The sequence below is a fragment of the Pimephales promelas genome, chromosome 18, assembly GCF_988280905.1.
Source record: "Pimephales promelas chromosome 18, fPimPro1.hap1.1, whole genome shotgun sequence".
Classification (NCBI taxonomy): Eukaryota; Metazoa; Chordata; class Actinopteri; order Cypriniformes; family Leuciscidae; genus Pimephales; species Pimephales promelas.
In genome coordinates, this window is record NC_142786.1 from 22,481,583 (window position 1) to 22,500,626 (window position 19,044).

The window sequence follows — 19,044 nt, forward strand, 5'->3', positions numbered from 1 at the left end:
TATATTATACTTTTTATGCATGCGTTTGCTATAAATAGTAATTCGGTTGCTCCCTCCATTCCCAGCATTCAGCTGGTTCACCACAGCTCCATTCAGAAGTCTTCGAAGGAGCTTCGCAGCATGTCTAAGAACCGGGAGATCTCGTGGCCTCTCTCGACACTGCCGGTCTTTCACCCTGTGAGCGGAGAGGTGGTGCCGCCCATCCACCCCGACAACTACGAGACCACCAGCATGCCGCTCATGCAGACGCAGACGTGAGTCTGCCACTTTTGCGTTAATTCTGGGGGGAAAGTAAGGCACAATTCTTGTTTGGCAATGGCAGATCTGGTTTAAGAAGAGTTGAGAAAGTAGGTTGCTGTAATCCAATGTTTATATCTTATCTAAAAACAAGCTTGAATCACTCAGTACCCTGGTATTAACTTACTGAGGACTTGAAGAGCTTAGAACAGATCAAAACAACATATGTGTATTATTATCAGCAAGATTGACCTAGAAATTATGTGCTGAGATGATGCAGAACATGATAAAGGAGTTGGGACAGGAATCATTGAACAATTTTGGTTCTTTTAAGTTTGCATTAATGATTCTGTTTATGATTCTGTCTCTTTTTTGCAAGAAATCCTTTTTTTAAGCAACTGCACATCATTCTGGCATTTTTTTATTAATGAAATTGGTGCTAGTAATGCCCATCTTGACCAAAGCTTTGTGTTTATTCACAGAAATCTTCAAAATCAGATCCAAATACCACAGCAGCAGATCTCTGGTAAGTTGAAGAATCTGATACTAATGTGATGCCTAAGCTTTCCATCCCATTGGTGCGAACAGATTTTGTAACAGAACAAAAACCAAATGTGGGCTGTGGTCATTCTTCTTTCAGTTCTTCTTTCAGAGATCCATGTTACTTGCTGTTTTGGTGCTTTAGGGCCAGATTTACTAGATAGGTCAAATTAGTGTGAGACCGCAATCCAATAGAGCTGATGGGAGTGGAAAGTTCTGTGGGAGATTTACTGACAATGCGCACATTAAAGAACAGAAGCAGTCGGATCATTTCCATAGTGACCAACGCGAGCGCAAATTCACGTAGGGTCACAAACAAACAGAGCCAATGCTATTTAGGTGCATGTGATCTACTAACAACACATGCGCAAAGTGGCTTTAAGGAAGGGAAGGGGGTTTTCAGAGAGGCTAGCAATAGCGAACTAGCTTTGAAAGCATAAGATCCCACCCTCCCTTCAGAGCGTCTCTAAAGCCACACCTACTTCAAAACACATGAACACACAACTATCTCATGTCTCAAAGCACATATTACAATTACAATGAACATAACTTAAAGAGCATTGACCTGTACCACCTGACTGCTGCAGATTAATGGGTATGGAAATTTATATGTTGACAGGTTGGTTTCATTGCAATCAGAATATATGTATCTGGATGTGAGGAAACTTTTTACCAGCATAACAAAACATATTCTAGAACAAATTACCTACTCTGCCTTTAAGACATGCTTTATGGGTATTAAATAATGGCCTAAACCTTAGTCAATCCTGTTGCATGGTTCATTTAAAGGAGTAGTTCACTTTAAGAAAAAACTTTTACTGATAATATACTCACCCCCATGTCATTCAAGATGTCCATGTCTTTCTTTCTTCAGTCGAAAAAAAAATTAAGGTTTTTGATGAAAAAATTCCAGGATTTTTCTCCATATAATGCACTTTAGTGGGAACCAAACGGTTAAAGGTCCAAAAGACAGTTTCAGTGCAAACTGTTCAAAGGGCTTTAAACGATTCCAGATGATGAATAAGGGTCTTATCATGCAAAAAGAAGTTTCAACGAACGAAATGAACGAATTGACTCGGGAAAAGATTCGTTCATTTTGATGAACAATTTCGTACAGGAGAGTCACGAATGTGTCACAGAACTTAGTGGAGTAAGGCGACCATTCGAGCTTATAAAACTTATACTTTGTTATTTATGTATTAAATGAGCGATTGTTTCGCTTGATAATACCCTTATTCATCGTCTGGAATCGTTTAAAGTCCTTTGAACAGTTCGCAGTATGTACTGAAAGTGTCTTTTGGACCTTGAACTGTTTGGTTACCAGTAAAGTGCATTATATGGAGAAAAATCCTTGAATGTTTTCATCAAAAACCTTCATTTCTTTTCGACTGAAGAAAGAAAGACGTGGACATCTTGGATGACATGGGGGTGAGTAAATTATCAGCAAAAGTTTTTTTTTTAAAGTGAACTACTCCTTTAAATCATTGCCTCTCTACAAATGCATATTCAGTAAGGCCAGTAAATAAAAAATAAGTGTCCAAGCCTTTTCAGCACTATTTTTTCACTGTGTTCCTTTAGTAAATCCTGACTGTATCTTTTTAATGGCAAAAGAGGGTTTAGGTTTGTGCAAACTGTTAGTAAATCTGGCCCTTTGTCTCTGGCGAACCCCAGTGTCCATAATAATGAACTGCCATCAGACATCTGTGAAATCTCTTCCTGTCTAACATACTGTTCATTCATTCATGCTAACAAAGGAGATAATTATTGTATGTCAACTTTTCGGAGGCTAGAGGCAAGTATTACTCTTTGCATCTGCGATCATGTGTTTGAAAAAAAGTATCAGATAAACCGTTTCATGTTTCTGAACTGTTCCTCTCGTTATAGGTAAATGGTATTCCTGAAGAGAGAAAGGTGGCCGAAGCTCTAAACCTGTGATCTCATGTGTCTTCATGTTTATACCTGTTTAATCCTGCCAAATGTGCATGTCTAGCTGTGGCCTCAAGCTCCACGATTTGTGTTCTCATGCACATATCTGAAAGAACAACATTATTCAGTGTCAGAACAACTAATGTTGATATGGGCACATTAAAAAATATACTTTTAAAATAGTATCAACATCAAAAGGTACACTATGTAATTTTCAAAATGTATATAATTAGCAAATACATCATTAATCCATCTTCCAAACTGCGTTTTTATCTTATCCCAAATCACTACGGTATGCCTATCTATAATAATTGTTTATATTGGGACTATTTTAGATTGAGTGGGACAATGACCGTGGAGTATCCCAGTACTCGCGTGACTCGTCATAGACATAAACAGAGAGAAGTAGCTCCGGCTACAGTGTTCATCCTCAAGACGCATTGCATTTTTTATTAACCGCTAGAGTGCCAAAACTTACATAGTGTACCCTTTAAATATGGACTGGAGTTTTTTTTTTTACGAGTGAACAAACTCACTTTTTGCCAAATACCAGTCGTCTTTGGTCTACCACTAATGGAGTCACATTTAATGGGATCTAAACAGGTTGATATTGTTCGTTTTGTTCTTACAGTATACGAGTAAATATGTTTTGATAAATAAACTAATACACTTGCCACTACATAAGATTGGCTCATGTTTGTTCTGGGATGTGTAGATACTTAAACAGAAATGAAAATGTTTTTGAGAAGGGATTTATCAACATTGACTGTACAATATGATGAATGCATTTCCAAATTAAATGAATATTTTCACATTTTTGGACAAAATGTATTGTACACACACAAAACCATTTCCTTTGAGGTCTTTGATGTTTCTTTAAATAAAAAATATAGCAAACTATACAAATAATTTGTTATATGAACAAGGTGATAAAGACAAATAAACATTTACGGTCAGTTGCTTGAATGTGCCAGTTAACGGCAGGCTGAACAAAATTTGCTTTGCTTAGAAAAATGCATTTTCACTGATGCAACAACCTTGTAGCTGCTTTTAAATTCACATATATTAAATTAAAAATGTAATAGTTTGATAGTAAATGCAACTTTTCAACCAAAATGTCAGTATTTGTGACTAGAAGGAATTGCCACAATGGAAAATATTAGCCTCAGACAATATGCCTTGTCTTAATGGCACATAATGAAGGATCTATTTACAGCATTATCATCTAACTGAGAATTAAATTGAATTCTTTTTTACATGTAATATATTTTAAAAAAGTTACACATGAACATCAGGCTTCAGTTTCCGCAATTCAAGCAGTTGGAGAGGGCATGAAGACGCACATTAAACAATAAATAATGAGGTCACGGATCGTAGACAAAACTGGCTCTAACATTTAAGGGATAGGTCACCCAAACATACATTTTTTGTCCTTAGTTGTTCCTAACCTGTATGAGTTTCTCTCTTCTTTTGAAAACAAACAATTTTAAAGTATGTTGTAATCAGATAGTTGATGGACTCCATTGACTTACCAACAGTCTTTGAAATATATTCTTTTGTGTTCAACAGAAGAAAGAAAGGAATGGAACAACTTAAGTGAGTTCATTTTTGGGTGAACTATCCCTTTAAGCTGAATTCATATGAACAGAATAAACCCATGTGGTAAACAAACAAATAACTGGCTCAAATGCGTAGTGTTTTGAATGCGTCTGAGCAAAGCATGTTGATTTTGTCTTAATAGTTTACATTTCACATCAAATGCTATTCCTCCAGTAGATGAAAACATTCTGACGGAAGCAGAATGTGCTTATGGATTCCCTTAGTAGTGGCACCACCCCATTTTCCACATCTAGCATACATCTTGATGCAGATGGAACATATTCGCTGCCATTTTAAAACAGCAATAAATGGATTTTCATGATTCCATAATCCAAAGGTTGGAGGTTGTTCACCTGAAGGATAAAGCTGCTGGTGTGATATGAATTGAAACACTTTTTTTTAGTTGTAAAGAAATGTTTGGTGCACGGGCTGATGGTGCGCTGCCAGTTTTACAAGGAATGTATAACTCCTTTACATTTTGCAGTCATGGGCATCAATGACAAAACAGAATGGGAAAACCATGAACAAGAGACAAACACAGAACCCCAGTACAAAATATTAACATAAATTATTAAATACTGCCCATAAAACACACCTCAAAGCTATGAGAGAAGAGCGGACGGAGCACAGGTGTACTTGACCTATTATCCGCACACAGTCCGTGTGATTTGTCTACTGCAAACAACCTGCTTAAGAATCCTTCTTTAATCACTGTCGCTCCTGAGTCCTTGGCCTCTGTACCATCTTGAGTTTTGTATACATACCAGTGCCGTAAGAATTCCCTAGATCAACTCATAGGAAAAGAACGTTCTAGGCTGGTGGAGTTTATTTGTTTTATACACAAAGATCTATTAGGATCCTGTTACTCTTTTTGGGGCAGTATCAGTACCAGCGCTAGAAAGACTCCTGCCCCCAGCAGTCTCTTCAGTAGAGTCCCGCTCTCTTTAGGAATGACCACCTGTGCCAAGTCATTGGTGATCTGGGAGATCTCATGAGCTACACAGACAAAGATGAATGTGCTGACGATAATGTTTAAGGAGGGGTTTCCTGGAATGAGGACCAGGATGCCCTTGGTGTCCGCTGCCAGCCAAATGTGATACTGGCATATGAAGAGCTGGTGGGAAAACAAGCAGCATGTTAGAATGGTTGCAATAAACTAGTTTGTTAAAGTGCCCCTATTATAATATTTTAAAGGTTATTGGTTTGCTTTTGGAGGTCTGCGTTCCATGCATCCAAGGGAAAAAAAACAAACAACAAACGTTATTTTTCTGATTTTGTAGGTCTTATGTCAATCATGATGTCACAGAACCATTTTTATAGTATCAACTAAAACAAACTTATTTTAAAAACAAACTCTTCAGATTACATCAACGTGATAGAAACTACAGTAAATGACAGAAACTATCTTTGGAAAAAGGATATGTGAAGTGTATTTTAATTGTTTAGTTGGTCTCACGTCCCGTTGAACATGGGGAGGCGTGGTTTATGACCTATACTAGGACCGACCACCAGGGGGCGATCGAGACGTTTTTGGCTTCACGCTTGGATTCAGCAAGTATAATCGGCATTGGGCCCGTCGGTGAAAGAGAGAACTCTGATTGGCTGTTCAGTTTAGTGAACGAGTCAGTGCACAAGAAAAATAGCACAAAACGGCGAGCAAAGACGACGGTACAAAGGCAGTACTAATTTTACTCCATCTTGTTCCTGGGCAAATATTTTAATAATAACATGAGCCGAGTGGAATGAAGAAAGTGATCAGAATGATTGATATTCAAAAGGGAAAGTAAGGGCTGCTTTGTTTACGGTTTGTCTATCTGCAGCCTGATGAGTCGATTTCCATTTTTGAATGAGGAATGTATACAAATATATCTGCAGAAATCTCCTCTGCTGTAGTCCTTTCAGTGTGTTCAAGCACAGAAAAATTGATGCAGACGCAGGCGACAACAGTCAGCTTTCATCACCCCCTTTCTATACCATACTTTGATTGGTCAGACACCCCAGTCTGTTGTAATGCGTGTCGGAAACAAAACACCCATTACCGTTTCTGAATTTCAGCTCCAGAGGCTTCCTCAGCACTTGATTCCAAGTGATACAGACAGTAACGATACAGTCAGTTTTACCGTATCAATTCCTCATCCTTCTGAAGTGCATGCAAAGTCAATTTGCTCTCGCTGCGCAGAAAACAGCATCTTCTCAACATGACGACAACACGAACCAGGGCGTTTTCACACTGCACATTTGCTGCGCATGATTGTTCCTGGCGCCCCCTGCAGTGTTGGTCTGGTTTCACACTCAGCTTGATTCCATCGAACCCTGGTGCATTGTTGTTCATCTTATGGATGTTTCCATTTTGTCAAAATAGCGAATAACTTGAACACAATGAAAATCTGTGTTGGGAAATCTTTTGACCTCATGTGATGTAACGAATTGCGTGGATTCCCCCTGACTGGATTTCTTCCTCAGAATTTCACCAAACAACTGTAAATGCGAATGCACCTTAATACTTACGTATTATGGCTAAACATTCAAAACATTAGAATAGTTTATTTCCAGCATATTTTATTCAACATAAATGCTGGCCTATTGGACTTCCATCAGATATTACTGTAGATGCATTCGCTGTTCATTTTATACTGAAAGAGGCACAAGTTGGAGTCCGTCCTAATCAACCGTATGCCGAAAATGTAATCAATATGACGCTGAGAGTATTCTTTTAAATGTTCAGGTAACACTTTACTTGAAATGGTGTTCATAAGACTAACATGACACCTTCATAATCATGACATGACACATGTTATGAATATGAAGGAAGTTTTATGCATGTTTGTGACAACTGTCATTAAGTGTCTTTCACTCAGTTATGACATTTTGAATGCAAATATGACATTGTTTGAGATGTCTTTGTTATGGCACCTTGACATAAACCAATACATCATAACCTGTCAGTGTCTTTGTCATGACAACTTGATATTACTAAGACAACACAGCCTGTCAATAAACATGACAGAGCAGATTAATTATCAAACTTAAGAAACCACCTAGTTTTATTCGTTAAAATTACATGAAACTGTCATGTGGTTGGTTTTGATATTGGCTGTCATGAAGCCATTATAACTTTTTAATGACAAATTCAATTAGTACCACTGTAGTTGAGGTCACAAAAAATATTCATGACACAGTTATAATGGCCTCATGACAGCCAATGTCAAAGCCAACCACATGACAGTTTAACTTAATTTAAAGTCAAGTTGTCATTACAAAGACAGGTTATGATGTTATGGTTTATGTCAAAGACATCTTAAACAGTGTCATATTTGCATTACTAAGCGAAAAACACTTAATGACAGTTGTCATAACATGGTTATGAAGGTGTCATGTCAGTCTTATGCACACCCCTTCAATTAAAGTGATACCAAATGTTTGTTTGCAGTGAAGCTTGCACTCTTACCTCTAGGGAGATCTTTCCAAACCATGCAAAGAATGAGCTGTACAAAGAGCGAGCATAACCAGGAATATTCCGGATCAAAATGAAAGCAAGAATCTGTGGGCAGAAAAAGCGCAGTGATAAAAAGTCAGCAGCCTCAAAGGCACAACAGAACAAAACAAAAAGCCTTTTGAAATGGATCCATTATTTTAGGTTGCAAATGCTCTTTCTGTTCTCACAAAAGCCATCTGACTGTGTGAATCAACTGTGATAAAAGGTTAGTGTGGTCAAGAACAGTCAAAATAATTAATTTTTTACTCTTTTCAAGTGTTGGTTAAAGCGGTGTACGAGAACAACTTTATAAAAAAGCAAATAGTGGAATGAGTACTTGCCTGGACAACAGAAATGTATGGATGCATCTCATTACACTCAGACTTGTTTTTGCACCCACTGGCCCAAATGGAGTATGTCTGTAAACAAAAGAATCCATTGTGAAGAAATCATATTACCATTTAAGTGTCTCGAAGAGCGACAGAATAAGCCTTACCAAAAAAGAAACCACAGAGATGAAGAGCAGACAGTTGGAAATCTTGTTGGAGAAGAGAGGCTCTCCTTTGCCTTCAGACAGCAGCTGACATTTCTGCAGGAGCAGGTATATGAAGGCAAAGAGCATCCCATTGATCACAGCCTAGCATCCAAAAGAGCAGACAAAATCCATTACTTCAAGATGTGAATTTGAGAAATGTTTTACAGGTCTTATTCATTCAAATGAAAGTATTTCACGTACAAATCGATCAAGTTTCCACCTGAACCACCACTCATGGATGCTACCTTGCAGTTCAAAGAGCTTTGAAACAGGCCAAACAGAGAAAACACTCTCAAAGAGTTCCTGCAACAAACACAAAAGTTTTAGATGCTCTCATTTGTTTTGATGGTCCACTTCAGACATTCTACTAACTATAAGTAACTTTGCAACCACATGTCAACTATCAGTCATTAGAGACCGTCTGCTTAAAGGGGTCATGAACTGGCTTTTAAATTTTTTTCATATTGTCTGAGGTCAACTTATGATGTTCGCTTGATTTTTACATTAAAAAACATCAAAATGAATAAGTTATGGGCTATTTTCTACCCTAGTTTTGAGCCTAGATCAAAAACGCTTAGTTTTTATGGGCGTGTCACATTGAAGACTTGGAAGTAAACGCCCACTAACAGTTTAGCATATTATAATGAGTTTCACTCTCGATCTATACGCGTGTAATGTGCGAATCGGTGGGCGGGGCTACACCGGCCGTGTTGAAGAAGGCGACGTCATAGTTTCCCACTTTGAAAAACGAGTGGTTTGCTGAGCCTGGTGTCAATAAAAGCTTTTATTGGACTAACAAGGACTTTTTCAGTTCTGAAACTTACAGGATATTCTTATAATATGATGACCTCTTAGATGTCAAAAGCTCAAGAAAATTTGATTTCTCAGTTCATCACCCCTTTAATATCTGTTAACACTTTATTTTAGTAATTTTGTAAGTACGTCAACTTATTCTCCTAACCCAAACCTAACAGTCTACTAATAATCTAATGCAAGTTGGTTGACATGTAAATGTAAAGTTCCTTATAGTTGGTAGAATGTCTAAAGTGGACAATCGAAATAAAGTGTAACCAAAAATGTATAGCAGTACAGTCTAACTGTAAGAGAGAAACTCACTTGTGAGTACGCAAAGAAGCAGATGAAAAGAAGCAAACCCAGAAGTTTCAACAAGAGTGCCAGATTCCAAAATGCACTACCTGTACATAATTGAGGAAAAAGGATAAAACAATAATTTAAGGCTTAATATATAAAATCAAATGATGTTAGGATTGTTTAGAGTGTAATAAATGCAAACATTGTAATATGACTTACCATTGGCTTGCATCTGAAGAATCTGTGGCCACCATGCCATTGTGGCATAAATAACTGCAAACCAAAAGGTGACAAGAGGCACAAAGTAATAGAACTGATAAGGCCTGTCCATAACCAGACACAGCACCACCACAAGAAAGTTAAGCCTGAAGAGAACCTACAAGACAAAAAGAAAGGACTCATTATTTATATCAATGCAATATTACAATTCAATTTCTATTTATGAACCACATTTAAAGTCCCTGTGAACCGGAAGTTGCAAACGACTTTTCTCCAGTGTTGTGACATATTTCCGAGAGAAACGGAATACTAAATGAGGCAAAATAGTGGGCGTGGCTTTTTTTTTCAACTAGCACCTGATTGGATCTAGAAAAATGGGTGTTTCATTCTTAAATGGAGGATGCCGCAAGTTTACATACGCTATCAATCAATGCTCGCTCGACACTAGCAAACACACAGCAGCTGTCAGTTGGAGGGGTGTGGTTATGGATGTTAAGGAGACACCCAAACCGTAAAGCCTAAGTCATCAGGCAAGGTCCTCCAATGCAGAGGGGAGGGGCATTTTCAAAATTTGATTAAAGATTACGAAGCCAAAAATTTTTTTTGTGTGGATTGACTTGCATGTATGAATTGTTCACCACAAAACGATCAAATTAGGCAAACAAAGTAAGTATGGTCAATTTTGATTACATGGGGACTTTAAAAACAACCAAAGTGCTGATCAGAAAAGAAGAAAACTAAGAAATAGAAACAGGAACACACAACAATAATAAAACAATAAATCAAGCCTAATATCAAGGATTATTGAAAGCCAAATAGAATAAATATGTCTTTAGAGCAGATTTGAAGGCGGAAATAAAGGGAGCTAATCTGATGTGAAGAGGTAGACTGGACCTGCAATCGCAAACACGCGATTGCCTCGTTTATTAAGTTTAGATCTGGGCATGATGAGTAGACAGAGACAGAGTTCATCATACTGTGCAATTATGCATTATTATTAGCATCTTCACTGATTAATACGTTTGGTCACATCTACTTTAAAACAACATTTTTCTACATTGTACAATAACAAAAAGTAAACAAAACTATAATATAGCTTTAATAAATAGTATGTTAATATATAATCTACTGTTCGAAAGTTTGGGGTTGTTTAGATTTTTTTATGTTTTTGAAATAAGTCTCTTATGCTCACCAAGTCTGCCTTTGATCAAAAGTACAGTAAAATATTATTATTATAAATTAAAATAATTGTTTTCTATTTTAAAAATGTCATTTATGATGCATTGCAAAGCTGAATTTTCAGCATCATTACTCCAGTCTAGAATGTCACATGATGAAATCATTCTGATGTAATGATTTACTTCTCAGAAAACATTTATTATTATTATCATAACTGTTAAAAACTGTTGTGCTGCTTAATAGTTTTTGTAGGAAAATGTGATTCTTTGATTAATTAAAAATGTAACATTTTTAAAATAGAAATCCTTTGTAACATTATAAATGTTATGCTGGTACATTTGATCAATTTAAATGTCTACTTGCTGAAATAAAAGTATTATTTTCTTTATTAAACTAAAACCATTTCAAACCACTCAAACTAATGGTTTCAGGTTAATTTTAATTATAACCAGTTTACATTTGACATATTTTTTTTTTTGACACTGGTGCATATGGGGAAAAAAAAAAATCCCCAAAGTCAGGCAACAATTACCTGACACACTCTGTAAATGCCAAAGTCTCCCTTTAGCCAGAAGAAGGAGAAGTGTCCATATCCTGTTTGGAAGAGATACGCAGCCACCAGGACACGGACATGCATGTACACAGGTATGAACTGAGGAAGCAAAGAGATACAAAAAGGAGATTGAGAGTGTAGTCATTACTAAAGCAAAGTAACCCCCCCCAAAAAGAAAAGGTTTTTTAAACGTACAGCACTAGCTCCAGAAATGTGATAAATTAGGATAACCAGCTGCATCCATCCCTTCCATTCGTCTGTTTGCTCTCTGTTAAGGAGTTTTGTCTGTGAAGAAAATGTTTTATTGTTTAAAGATTGCTATTGACAGTTTCTTTTGGACTAGAAAACAACAATTTCCCAAGAGTCTGTGTTACCTCTTTGCTGTTCTCATTGTAGAAGATGCCCAGAACGAAGATGTAGATAAGAGGGATGAAAAAGGTAGAATGTGTGTAGAATTTCTGTTCCTTCATAAAGATGTCTGCTCTGTCGCACATGTAGAAGTACAACATGATAAGGCTCATTTTGCAGATGGCCAGTAAAGGTCCCTTTGAGTTGAGTTGACCCACAACAGAGGGTTTCTTCTCTTCTCCGCTCTCCACATCAGGAGTGGGCCTGCTCTTATGATGTCTACTACAGCCCAGTAGGAGGAAGCAGATGATGGACACCAGGAAGAGACCAGCAGCTAGCTTCTGATGGACGCTTAGTGGAGGGGCGCTCTGACAGCAAGAGCCGTCGATGGGCTTCAGGATCTTGTTGCACATGGAGTTCATCAGAACCATGGCACCCTGAGAAAAAGGTAAATTCCTATTTGTTAAAGAAGGATTAAAATGGAACAACAAATTGTCAAAAACCAAGGAAAACCAAGGATGTTTTCACACATGACAATTTTGTCAGATCCATACCAAAAAAAACAACAAACAAAGTGGTCTCAGCCCGCTTAAAAAAATTGCAAGAGTGACCAAATAAAAGGCTGGACGAGGATCAATATTGGTCCAGCGTTCGCTCGCTGACGTGAGTTAAAGGAGGAGGAGGGGTGTCCGACCGATGCTGGCCGTCAAAAACTAAATAACTCAGTAAACCTCAAGCGGCAACCTCCCCGTCTCCCTCTTGAAACCAACACGGAAGTGAATTAAACTGCAATTTATCGAGTGGCTGCTTGAGGCAGGCTGCAGAAGCGAGTCAAATCTGTATCTCCCCCATGTTAAAATGCCCAACTTTACAGCAGAAAAAAAACATGTTTACAGCCTGGAGCAAAAAGTGGCTTTGGTCTATAGAGCCCATTTTTCCCTTCATGACAACTGTGAGGGGGGTGAATTTTTTTACAACTCATCTGTTTAAATTATATTTAAGCCTTAAATTACTGCATAATTAAGGGCGTGGACACTTGAGTGACAGGTGGATTATTCTTGCCGCTGCTTTCACTGCTAGTCGTTTGTCTGCTGTCTGTTAGCGTCACCCTCAGCTGTGTTTCTGCTTTTTCCGGGATTCTTTCATACAATTTAACACATGTATTATACCTTCGCCCGTGCACGCCGTTGGATTCCGTCGTGTTGAGTATGGAGAGAACAACCAGCGCTGTGTTTCCAGCTATTTCCCTTGTTTCGTATGCACTAATGGATGTCTGATGATTTCAGTGCTTTCTCTCCGTCCATGCAATAGATGCACACCCTTGAATGAGCGCGGATTTTTTGTTTATTTACTGTTTTTACCATCTGAGAAACTGAAAGGCGGCCAAAATCAGATTGTAAAATGGACTGAATTAAAGCTCTTTACGAACTTGACATGAGATGCCGACTGGATATGTGCTTGCCTTGAATCACTGTCACATGCACAAGCTTAGAGCAATATTGTAAGTAACTAATACGTTTTTAACTAGCAGAATAATAATCCATCACGATGCACATTGTTGACTGCTTGTATGTTGTGAGAAATGTGTGTGATCACTGATCTGTGTTATGTACTTGTATACATGCTCTTAACTAATTGCCCCTTGTGAGATTAATAAAGTTGATAAAAAAGTAATGTAAATAGTCTAACTTTTAGTTACGTCTTAACTATTATAATATTTCGAAGGGCAAAAACATGAACTTTAACCATTGGCTTTACTTTTTCAATTCAGCGCGAGGGCAGTAGCATATAGCATTAGTACCTCAGCTCCACCCGCGTCCCGCCTCTTTGCCCATTTTAATTTGTATGCCCATTTTAATGTGTATTCCCTGGCGTAACTAAGACAGATTTTACGACAGTAGTAGAAGACAATACCGTTTCCCAACTGTAGGGGGACCCCGAGAGCAACATTTCAAAAGTTACCTAATGCTGCTTTAATCCCTGATTTTTAAAAACGCCCTCAGGCTCAACTATTGACTTACAACATCTTGTGTGCTCTCAGGAAGGTGCAGGCCATCCACCGACTGGGAAATGGTCTCCATAGCAGCTTGCCGAGAAGCCTCTAAGAACTTGAGCTTCTTTTTGCTGGTATTTAGAGTACTAACCGCCGCCTCGTTGTACAGATTTATCTGCTCGTTTGTGATCATCTTTCGGCTGTCACTTAGCACATCCTCATAAACAGGATCTAAAATAAACAGGCAGAAAGTAAACATAAGACAGGAACATAAAGGGTTGTTCCAGTGCATCTGAATATCAAAGCTCACCTTGCAGAACCCAATAGACTTCACTGTGCTCGGCTAGTTTTTCCAGTGTGTCTGATATAGCTGAGAGGTTTGCTTTGTACTGAAAGAGTGCCTCACTCTTGCCGTTGTGCAACTTAATGGACCACTGTTGAAAACCACAATCATCAGTCAGTAGAATGATGTTCAACAATAGCACCTGAAGACATCATGACTGCAAACACGAACTCACCGTAGCAGCACCAATAATGATGACATGTGGTTTGGAAGCAGATCCCTATAATTATTGAGAGATGAGACAAGTTTCTTAAGCCTATGATTTAATAACATGCCTATCCAGTACAATTTAACCGTCTTTACCTCTGTCCATAACATTAACTGCTCCTTCAAGGAATTGTTCACTTCTGCATACCACAGAAAGTCCTAAAAGGTAAACATATGGAACATATTTTGAGTTGTTATATAACAATCAATAACTGTGATGGATCAAGTCTGCTGCATCGAACACAATTAATTAAAAACACTTACCACAGTGGAATCACCATTTACAAAGGGGATGTTTTCGTGCTGGTGAAACAATTGATAGAAACAGGAAAAAAAATGTATTTACTCATAAAAATTACTTATTTCTTAGCGTTATTGCATCTACTGTAGATTTGTAATAATAAAGGATTAGCATTAAATGTATTGTTATATCCATAAAACTTTACAATGAGGTTCATTAGTTAATATATTAACTAACACGGACTAACCATGAGCAATACATTGGTTACAGTATTTGATAATCTTTGTTAATGTTAGTTAATATAAATACAGCTGTTCATTGTTAGTGCATAGTGAATTACCTAATGTTAACAGGAATTCAATAAAGTATTAGTAAATGTTGAAATTAAGATTAACAAAGATTAATAAATGCTGTGCAGTTCATTATTAGTTCAAGCTAACTAATTGTAAAGTGTTACCGTTACATCTTTATAAAATGCACTATACTTGTTCATTTTGAAAAATAATTTAATTACAAATTATATTTTTTTATACAATTTCTTTTTATTAAAGATTATGGGGCACATATTTTTTAATAAAAAAAAAATATGTGCACAGATAAATCATTCACAAACACTGGAACATTCCATAAAAATAAGAAAAATATTAATTTTGATTCCATGGTGATTTTAAATCATGTCAAATGAAGACTCGAGTCACATCAGTGGCCTAAAAATGTTACTTTATCCTACATTGAGTTTGGGATGACATGTTAGGATGAATCAGCAAACCTTTGTCTAACACTTTCACTTACAAATGAATCATATCTTACAAAAGTAAAAAGGGTCTTCAATACAAAAACAAAAATTAACCCATGCATGTTAATGTCTATAAACAACTGCTTTTGCCTGAGGCATATTTTGAAATACCAGAGCTAATCTTGTGGTAAACAGGAACAATTACACCCTTTCATTTTTAATTTAAATATAGCCTTTGACTGGCGCAATTGCTTGGGGGCATCCAACAAAACACCACTTTGAAGTACATTTTCACTCTGATTTGAAATACATTATACCAGTTAACCAAAAGAAGGCGTACTGAAGTGAATAGCAACAACACACCTTGTTTCCAACTTCTTTCACCTCAGGGTTGACCATTTTGACGAAAGAATAGAAGAGCTGACGTATTCTAGAGTCACCTACAAAAGCTATTCTCTTCTCTCTGAGGCAAAGGTTTGCTTCACTGAAAGACAACAAAAAGGACTGTAAATTCCAGCCCACATTTCTACCCCACATACATCGTTGACGTCCATTAACAATGACAACATGACGTACGTGCTTTTGTACTTGTGTAGCATGCAACCGTAGGGCTGCCATACATTGTCCCCTAAAAAACGTCCACTGGATAAAAGCCAGTCGCATGTGTCACTGCCTGAAAGAAACGACACATAATTACAGTGAATAAACCAAATTCAGGAAAGGGTCGGGAAGCTTTTATTTCTTTTTTATAAAGGTAACTTGCATTTTTATTTCAAATAAATGTTTTTCATTTAAATGTTTCACTGAAACATTGATGTTTCAGTATCAATGTTTTTCAACATTGATACTAAATTTTTTTTATTTTTGAGCAGCAGATATGCATATTAGAATGATTGAACACTGAAGACAGAATTCTGCTTTGCATCACAGGAATAAATTACATTTTAAAATTCAATGTTTCATTTCTTTATGTGCTACTCATGCCATTTTTTAATTACCTCATGGCTGTTGAAAAATCTCAATAAAGAATGCAATAAAGATAAAGAAATAAAATAAAAAGTGGCAATAAAGAACTTGAACTACAGGTCAAACCAGACCAACTGTGAAACTTGTTTCTTTAATTCCTTTACTACTGATGTAAAACCACATTTAAATTTATTTTAAACAAAGTAAGTAAATGATGTAAACAAAGATTGAACAATGATGAAATTCTTTCATGCATGTTAAAACAAATATGCACCGCACAATCCTGAGAGATCACAATATTATCAACTGAACATGCCTAAATATTAAGATGAAACCAATAGATATGCTTCAATATGAGGCAACACATGTCAGGACTTGATTAATGATAAACCATGGATTACTATAAGCTTTAATGAAGGTGCCTGAAGTAGACTTGAGAATAAACATAACGTTAACTTACTACAAACATTTGATTGGGTTTCAAAATCCGTTAGTTAACAATAGTAGAAACGTGTATAATGCCCCCAGAATAGGCAGTTCATTATGAGATTTAGCAATTTGGCGCTATGCGTCAAAACATTATGTCTAACTGGGAATGTAACTGTGATGACAGACGCTATAGCCAGCTGGGCGACAGCACTGATTCGAGCGTTGTTCTGGTATTGATTAGCTACAGTCTTTGACCAATTAAATGTTAGGCTTCGCAATAAAAGTGCACCCAATAGACGCCCAATTTAACAAAGCAACCACAATTTAATTGAGTTTGCAAGAGCAAAGCTGCAGCTGCTATGACAGACACGCGCACACGCTGACTGAAAACATTGAGTGACAGCTTTAGCATTGATGCTAACACAAACACGCAGCTCTTTCTCACACAGCGCAACACAAACACGTACCTCCATAATGTCGTGAAGCCGAGTGAAACACAGTGAGAAGGACGACGGCGGCGACAGACAGCAATTTAGCATTTTTTATGCTGAAATACTGATTTATTTCCCGTTTGCCTAGGCTATAGGCCAGGACCGCCATCTTGGCTCCTCCATGACAACAGGCAGACAGACGATCTGCAGCGAAGCTGACGGAGGAAGAGCCGAGCAGCGCGTGCGCCTCTCCCTCGGTTTCTGCAGTCGCCAGCAGAGACGGTTGACCGGAGTCGGATGCTGCTGATGTATCAACTTTCATATCCATCTTTCAGGTTTTACTTTCTTCTGCTTACTTTCTTTCGCCTTCCGAGTAGCATTGGATTTCCCAAACAACTCCTTTAGTTTCTTTATTACTTTTAACTGCCCTGCTGGACGTGTTAAGCTGAAGGAAAACACATCTAAGTTAACGTTAGTTTGTCTTTGCACCTTTCCGCCCTATATCATGAACAAGACAAACAACTGTGCAAATGACATGTTGAATCATCCTCTTCTTCCGTATCTGCTGAATGTAGCATATCAAGTTGTTCTGGTTGGAACGAAGTAGCTATTGTGTTGTGTAAGACAAGCACAGTGCCAAACATAGTTCGGGTGTAAGAAATCACACTTGGCAATTATAATTTAAAATGGTCGAAAAGACATTTCATGATGAACTAATAGCTCACAAATGTCCTGTCCCACTATGACAATTAAGCCTTTTTAGCTTTTAATCATATATGCATTATTGATATCAACAATTCAGTTTTCACTAACAATAGTTATGGATATCAGAAATTAGATTTCTTCTAGTAATGGAAATTTTTGATATCAGGAATTACATTTCAACTAGTAAAAAGTATAATTCTTGATATTGAATTTCAACTAGTAAAAACCATTAGGCCTATTAACAATAGTCCCTCTACTATACAAAGAACTGCTATTCTAACTCGAAAAAAAAAAAAATATTTTTCATAAAACAGGACGCACGTAACTGACACTTTTCACACGCCACACATACTTTGTCTCACGCAGAGAAAAAATATAAAATAAATTCTCAGCTCTCAGAGTGTCATTTCTTTTTCGAAATTCAAACAATAAATACCGCTTTGGCCTCAATTTACCGATCATCTAGTAAATAAACACGAATGAACAATAGGTAGGCTATGTTGAAAGACAGACAAACTTTAATGTATCCCTCATAGATAATATCGATCAATCAGCAGGGTTGCCAGATGCCAGCAAGGTTTTCCAGCCCAAAACCTCGTCAAAAACCGCGAAAATGCACAAAAAAACGCCCATTTTTTTGTCTTGTTTCTCGCTATGGTTCCCTTTCGTAGTCACTTCGAGTTACGTCAGAAGTGACGGAGATTGGGGGTTTCACATAGAAAGCCAATCCTCTTCGAGTATTTAAAAACGAGCCAATGGCATGCAATGCCTTGGGGCTGCGGAAATTTGCATAGCGTACTCCGCCCTACTCCGTGAGTATAAAAGGAGGAAGTGAATGCAACCGCAGTATGTTTTCGCTTCGGAGCCAAGAGAACCTCTTCACTCCTGAAAGCCATTCTCACTGTTTCAAGACTCTTCGAGAACGAGCGTCCTCTTCAGTGTTGGTGTGACGGCGGTACCCAGCGAGATTCTGCATGGCCTGCGATCTGAGCAGTGGTCTGCCAGATTTTGCGCTTCTCCCTGGTCGCTTCAGCGCTGAAAGAGTGAATTTCCTCCTCTCATTGAAAGAGCTACACGCGCACGTCTTTTTAAAGACGGTTCGCTTGTGTTCTTCTGGGTGTGGTTGATTTCTGTCGTCATCTGATGGTCACGAGCGCTGCTTTGTATGCCTGGGCATTTCAGCATGCAGCAGCAGCGTTCGTGGATGACTCATGTTCCTTCTGTGGGAACATGACCATCTCTACACTGAGGTCGAGACTCAATGATCTCACTTGAGTGAGAGTCCCGGTC

At 37.7% G+C, this 19,044-nt stretch overlaps 2 protein-coding genes across 5 annotated transcripts in view; one reads left to right on the forward strand and one right to left on the reverse strand.

Moving 5' to 3' along the window:
- sgce (sarcoglycan, epsilon) overlaps positions 1-3,729 on the forward strand; it is a 17,866-nt gene extending 14,137 nt beyond the window's left edge. For 3 of the 4 annotated variants that reach the window (XM_039681236.2, XM_039681235.2, XM_039681238.2), the window contains 4 exons: positions 66-254; positions 720-763; positions 2,532-2,569; positions 2,662-3,729. In XM_039681236.2, the coding sequence (XP_039537170.2) occupies positions 66-254; positions 720-763; positions 2,532-2,569; positions 2,662-2,712 (322 nt within the window). In that variant the 3' untranslated portion in view covers positions 2,713-3,729. The remainder of the gene's footprint in view (positions 1-65; positions 255-719; positions 764-2,531; positions 2,570-2,661) is intronic. The other variant, XM_039681237.2, reaches the window with a different exon arrangement.
- Positions 3,440-17,615, reverse strand: casd1 (CAS1 domain sialic acid O acetyltransferase 1). The gene is made up of 18 exons (XM_039681233.2): positions 17,086-17,615; positions 15,800-15,896; positions 15,587-15,707; positions 14,511-14,549; positions 14,343-14,405; positions 14,215-14,259; positions 14,007-14,130; positions 13,725-13,927; positions 11,730-12,140; positions 11,551-11,640; positions 11,335-11,454; positions 9,624-9,780; positions 9,429-9,508; positions 8,514-8,615; positions 8,274-8,414; positions 8,119-8,196; positions 7,751-7,843; positions 3,440-5,416 (listed from the first exon to the last, which is right to left on the reverse strand). The coding sequence occupies exons 1-18, from the start codon at positions 17,375-17,377 to the stop codon at positions 5,165-5,167; spliced, it is 2,508 nt and encodes an 835-aa protein (XP_039537167.2). The 5' UTR covers positions 17,378-17,615; the 3' UTR covers positions 3,440-5,164.
- Positions 17,616-19,044: the final 1,429 nt, after the last annotated feature.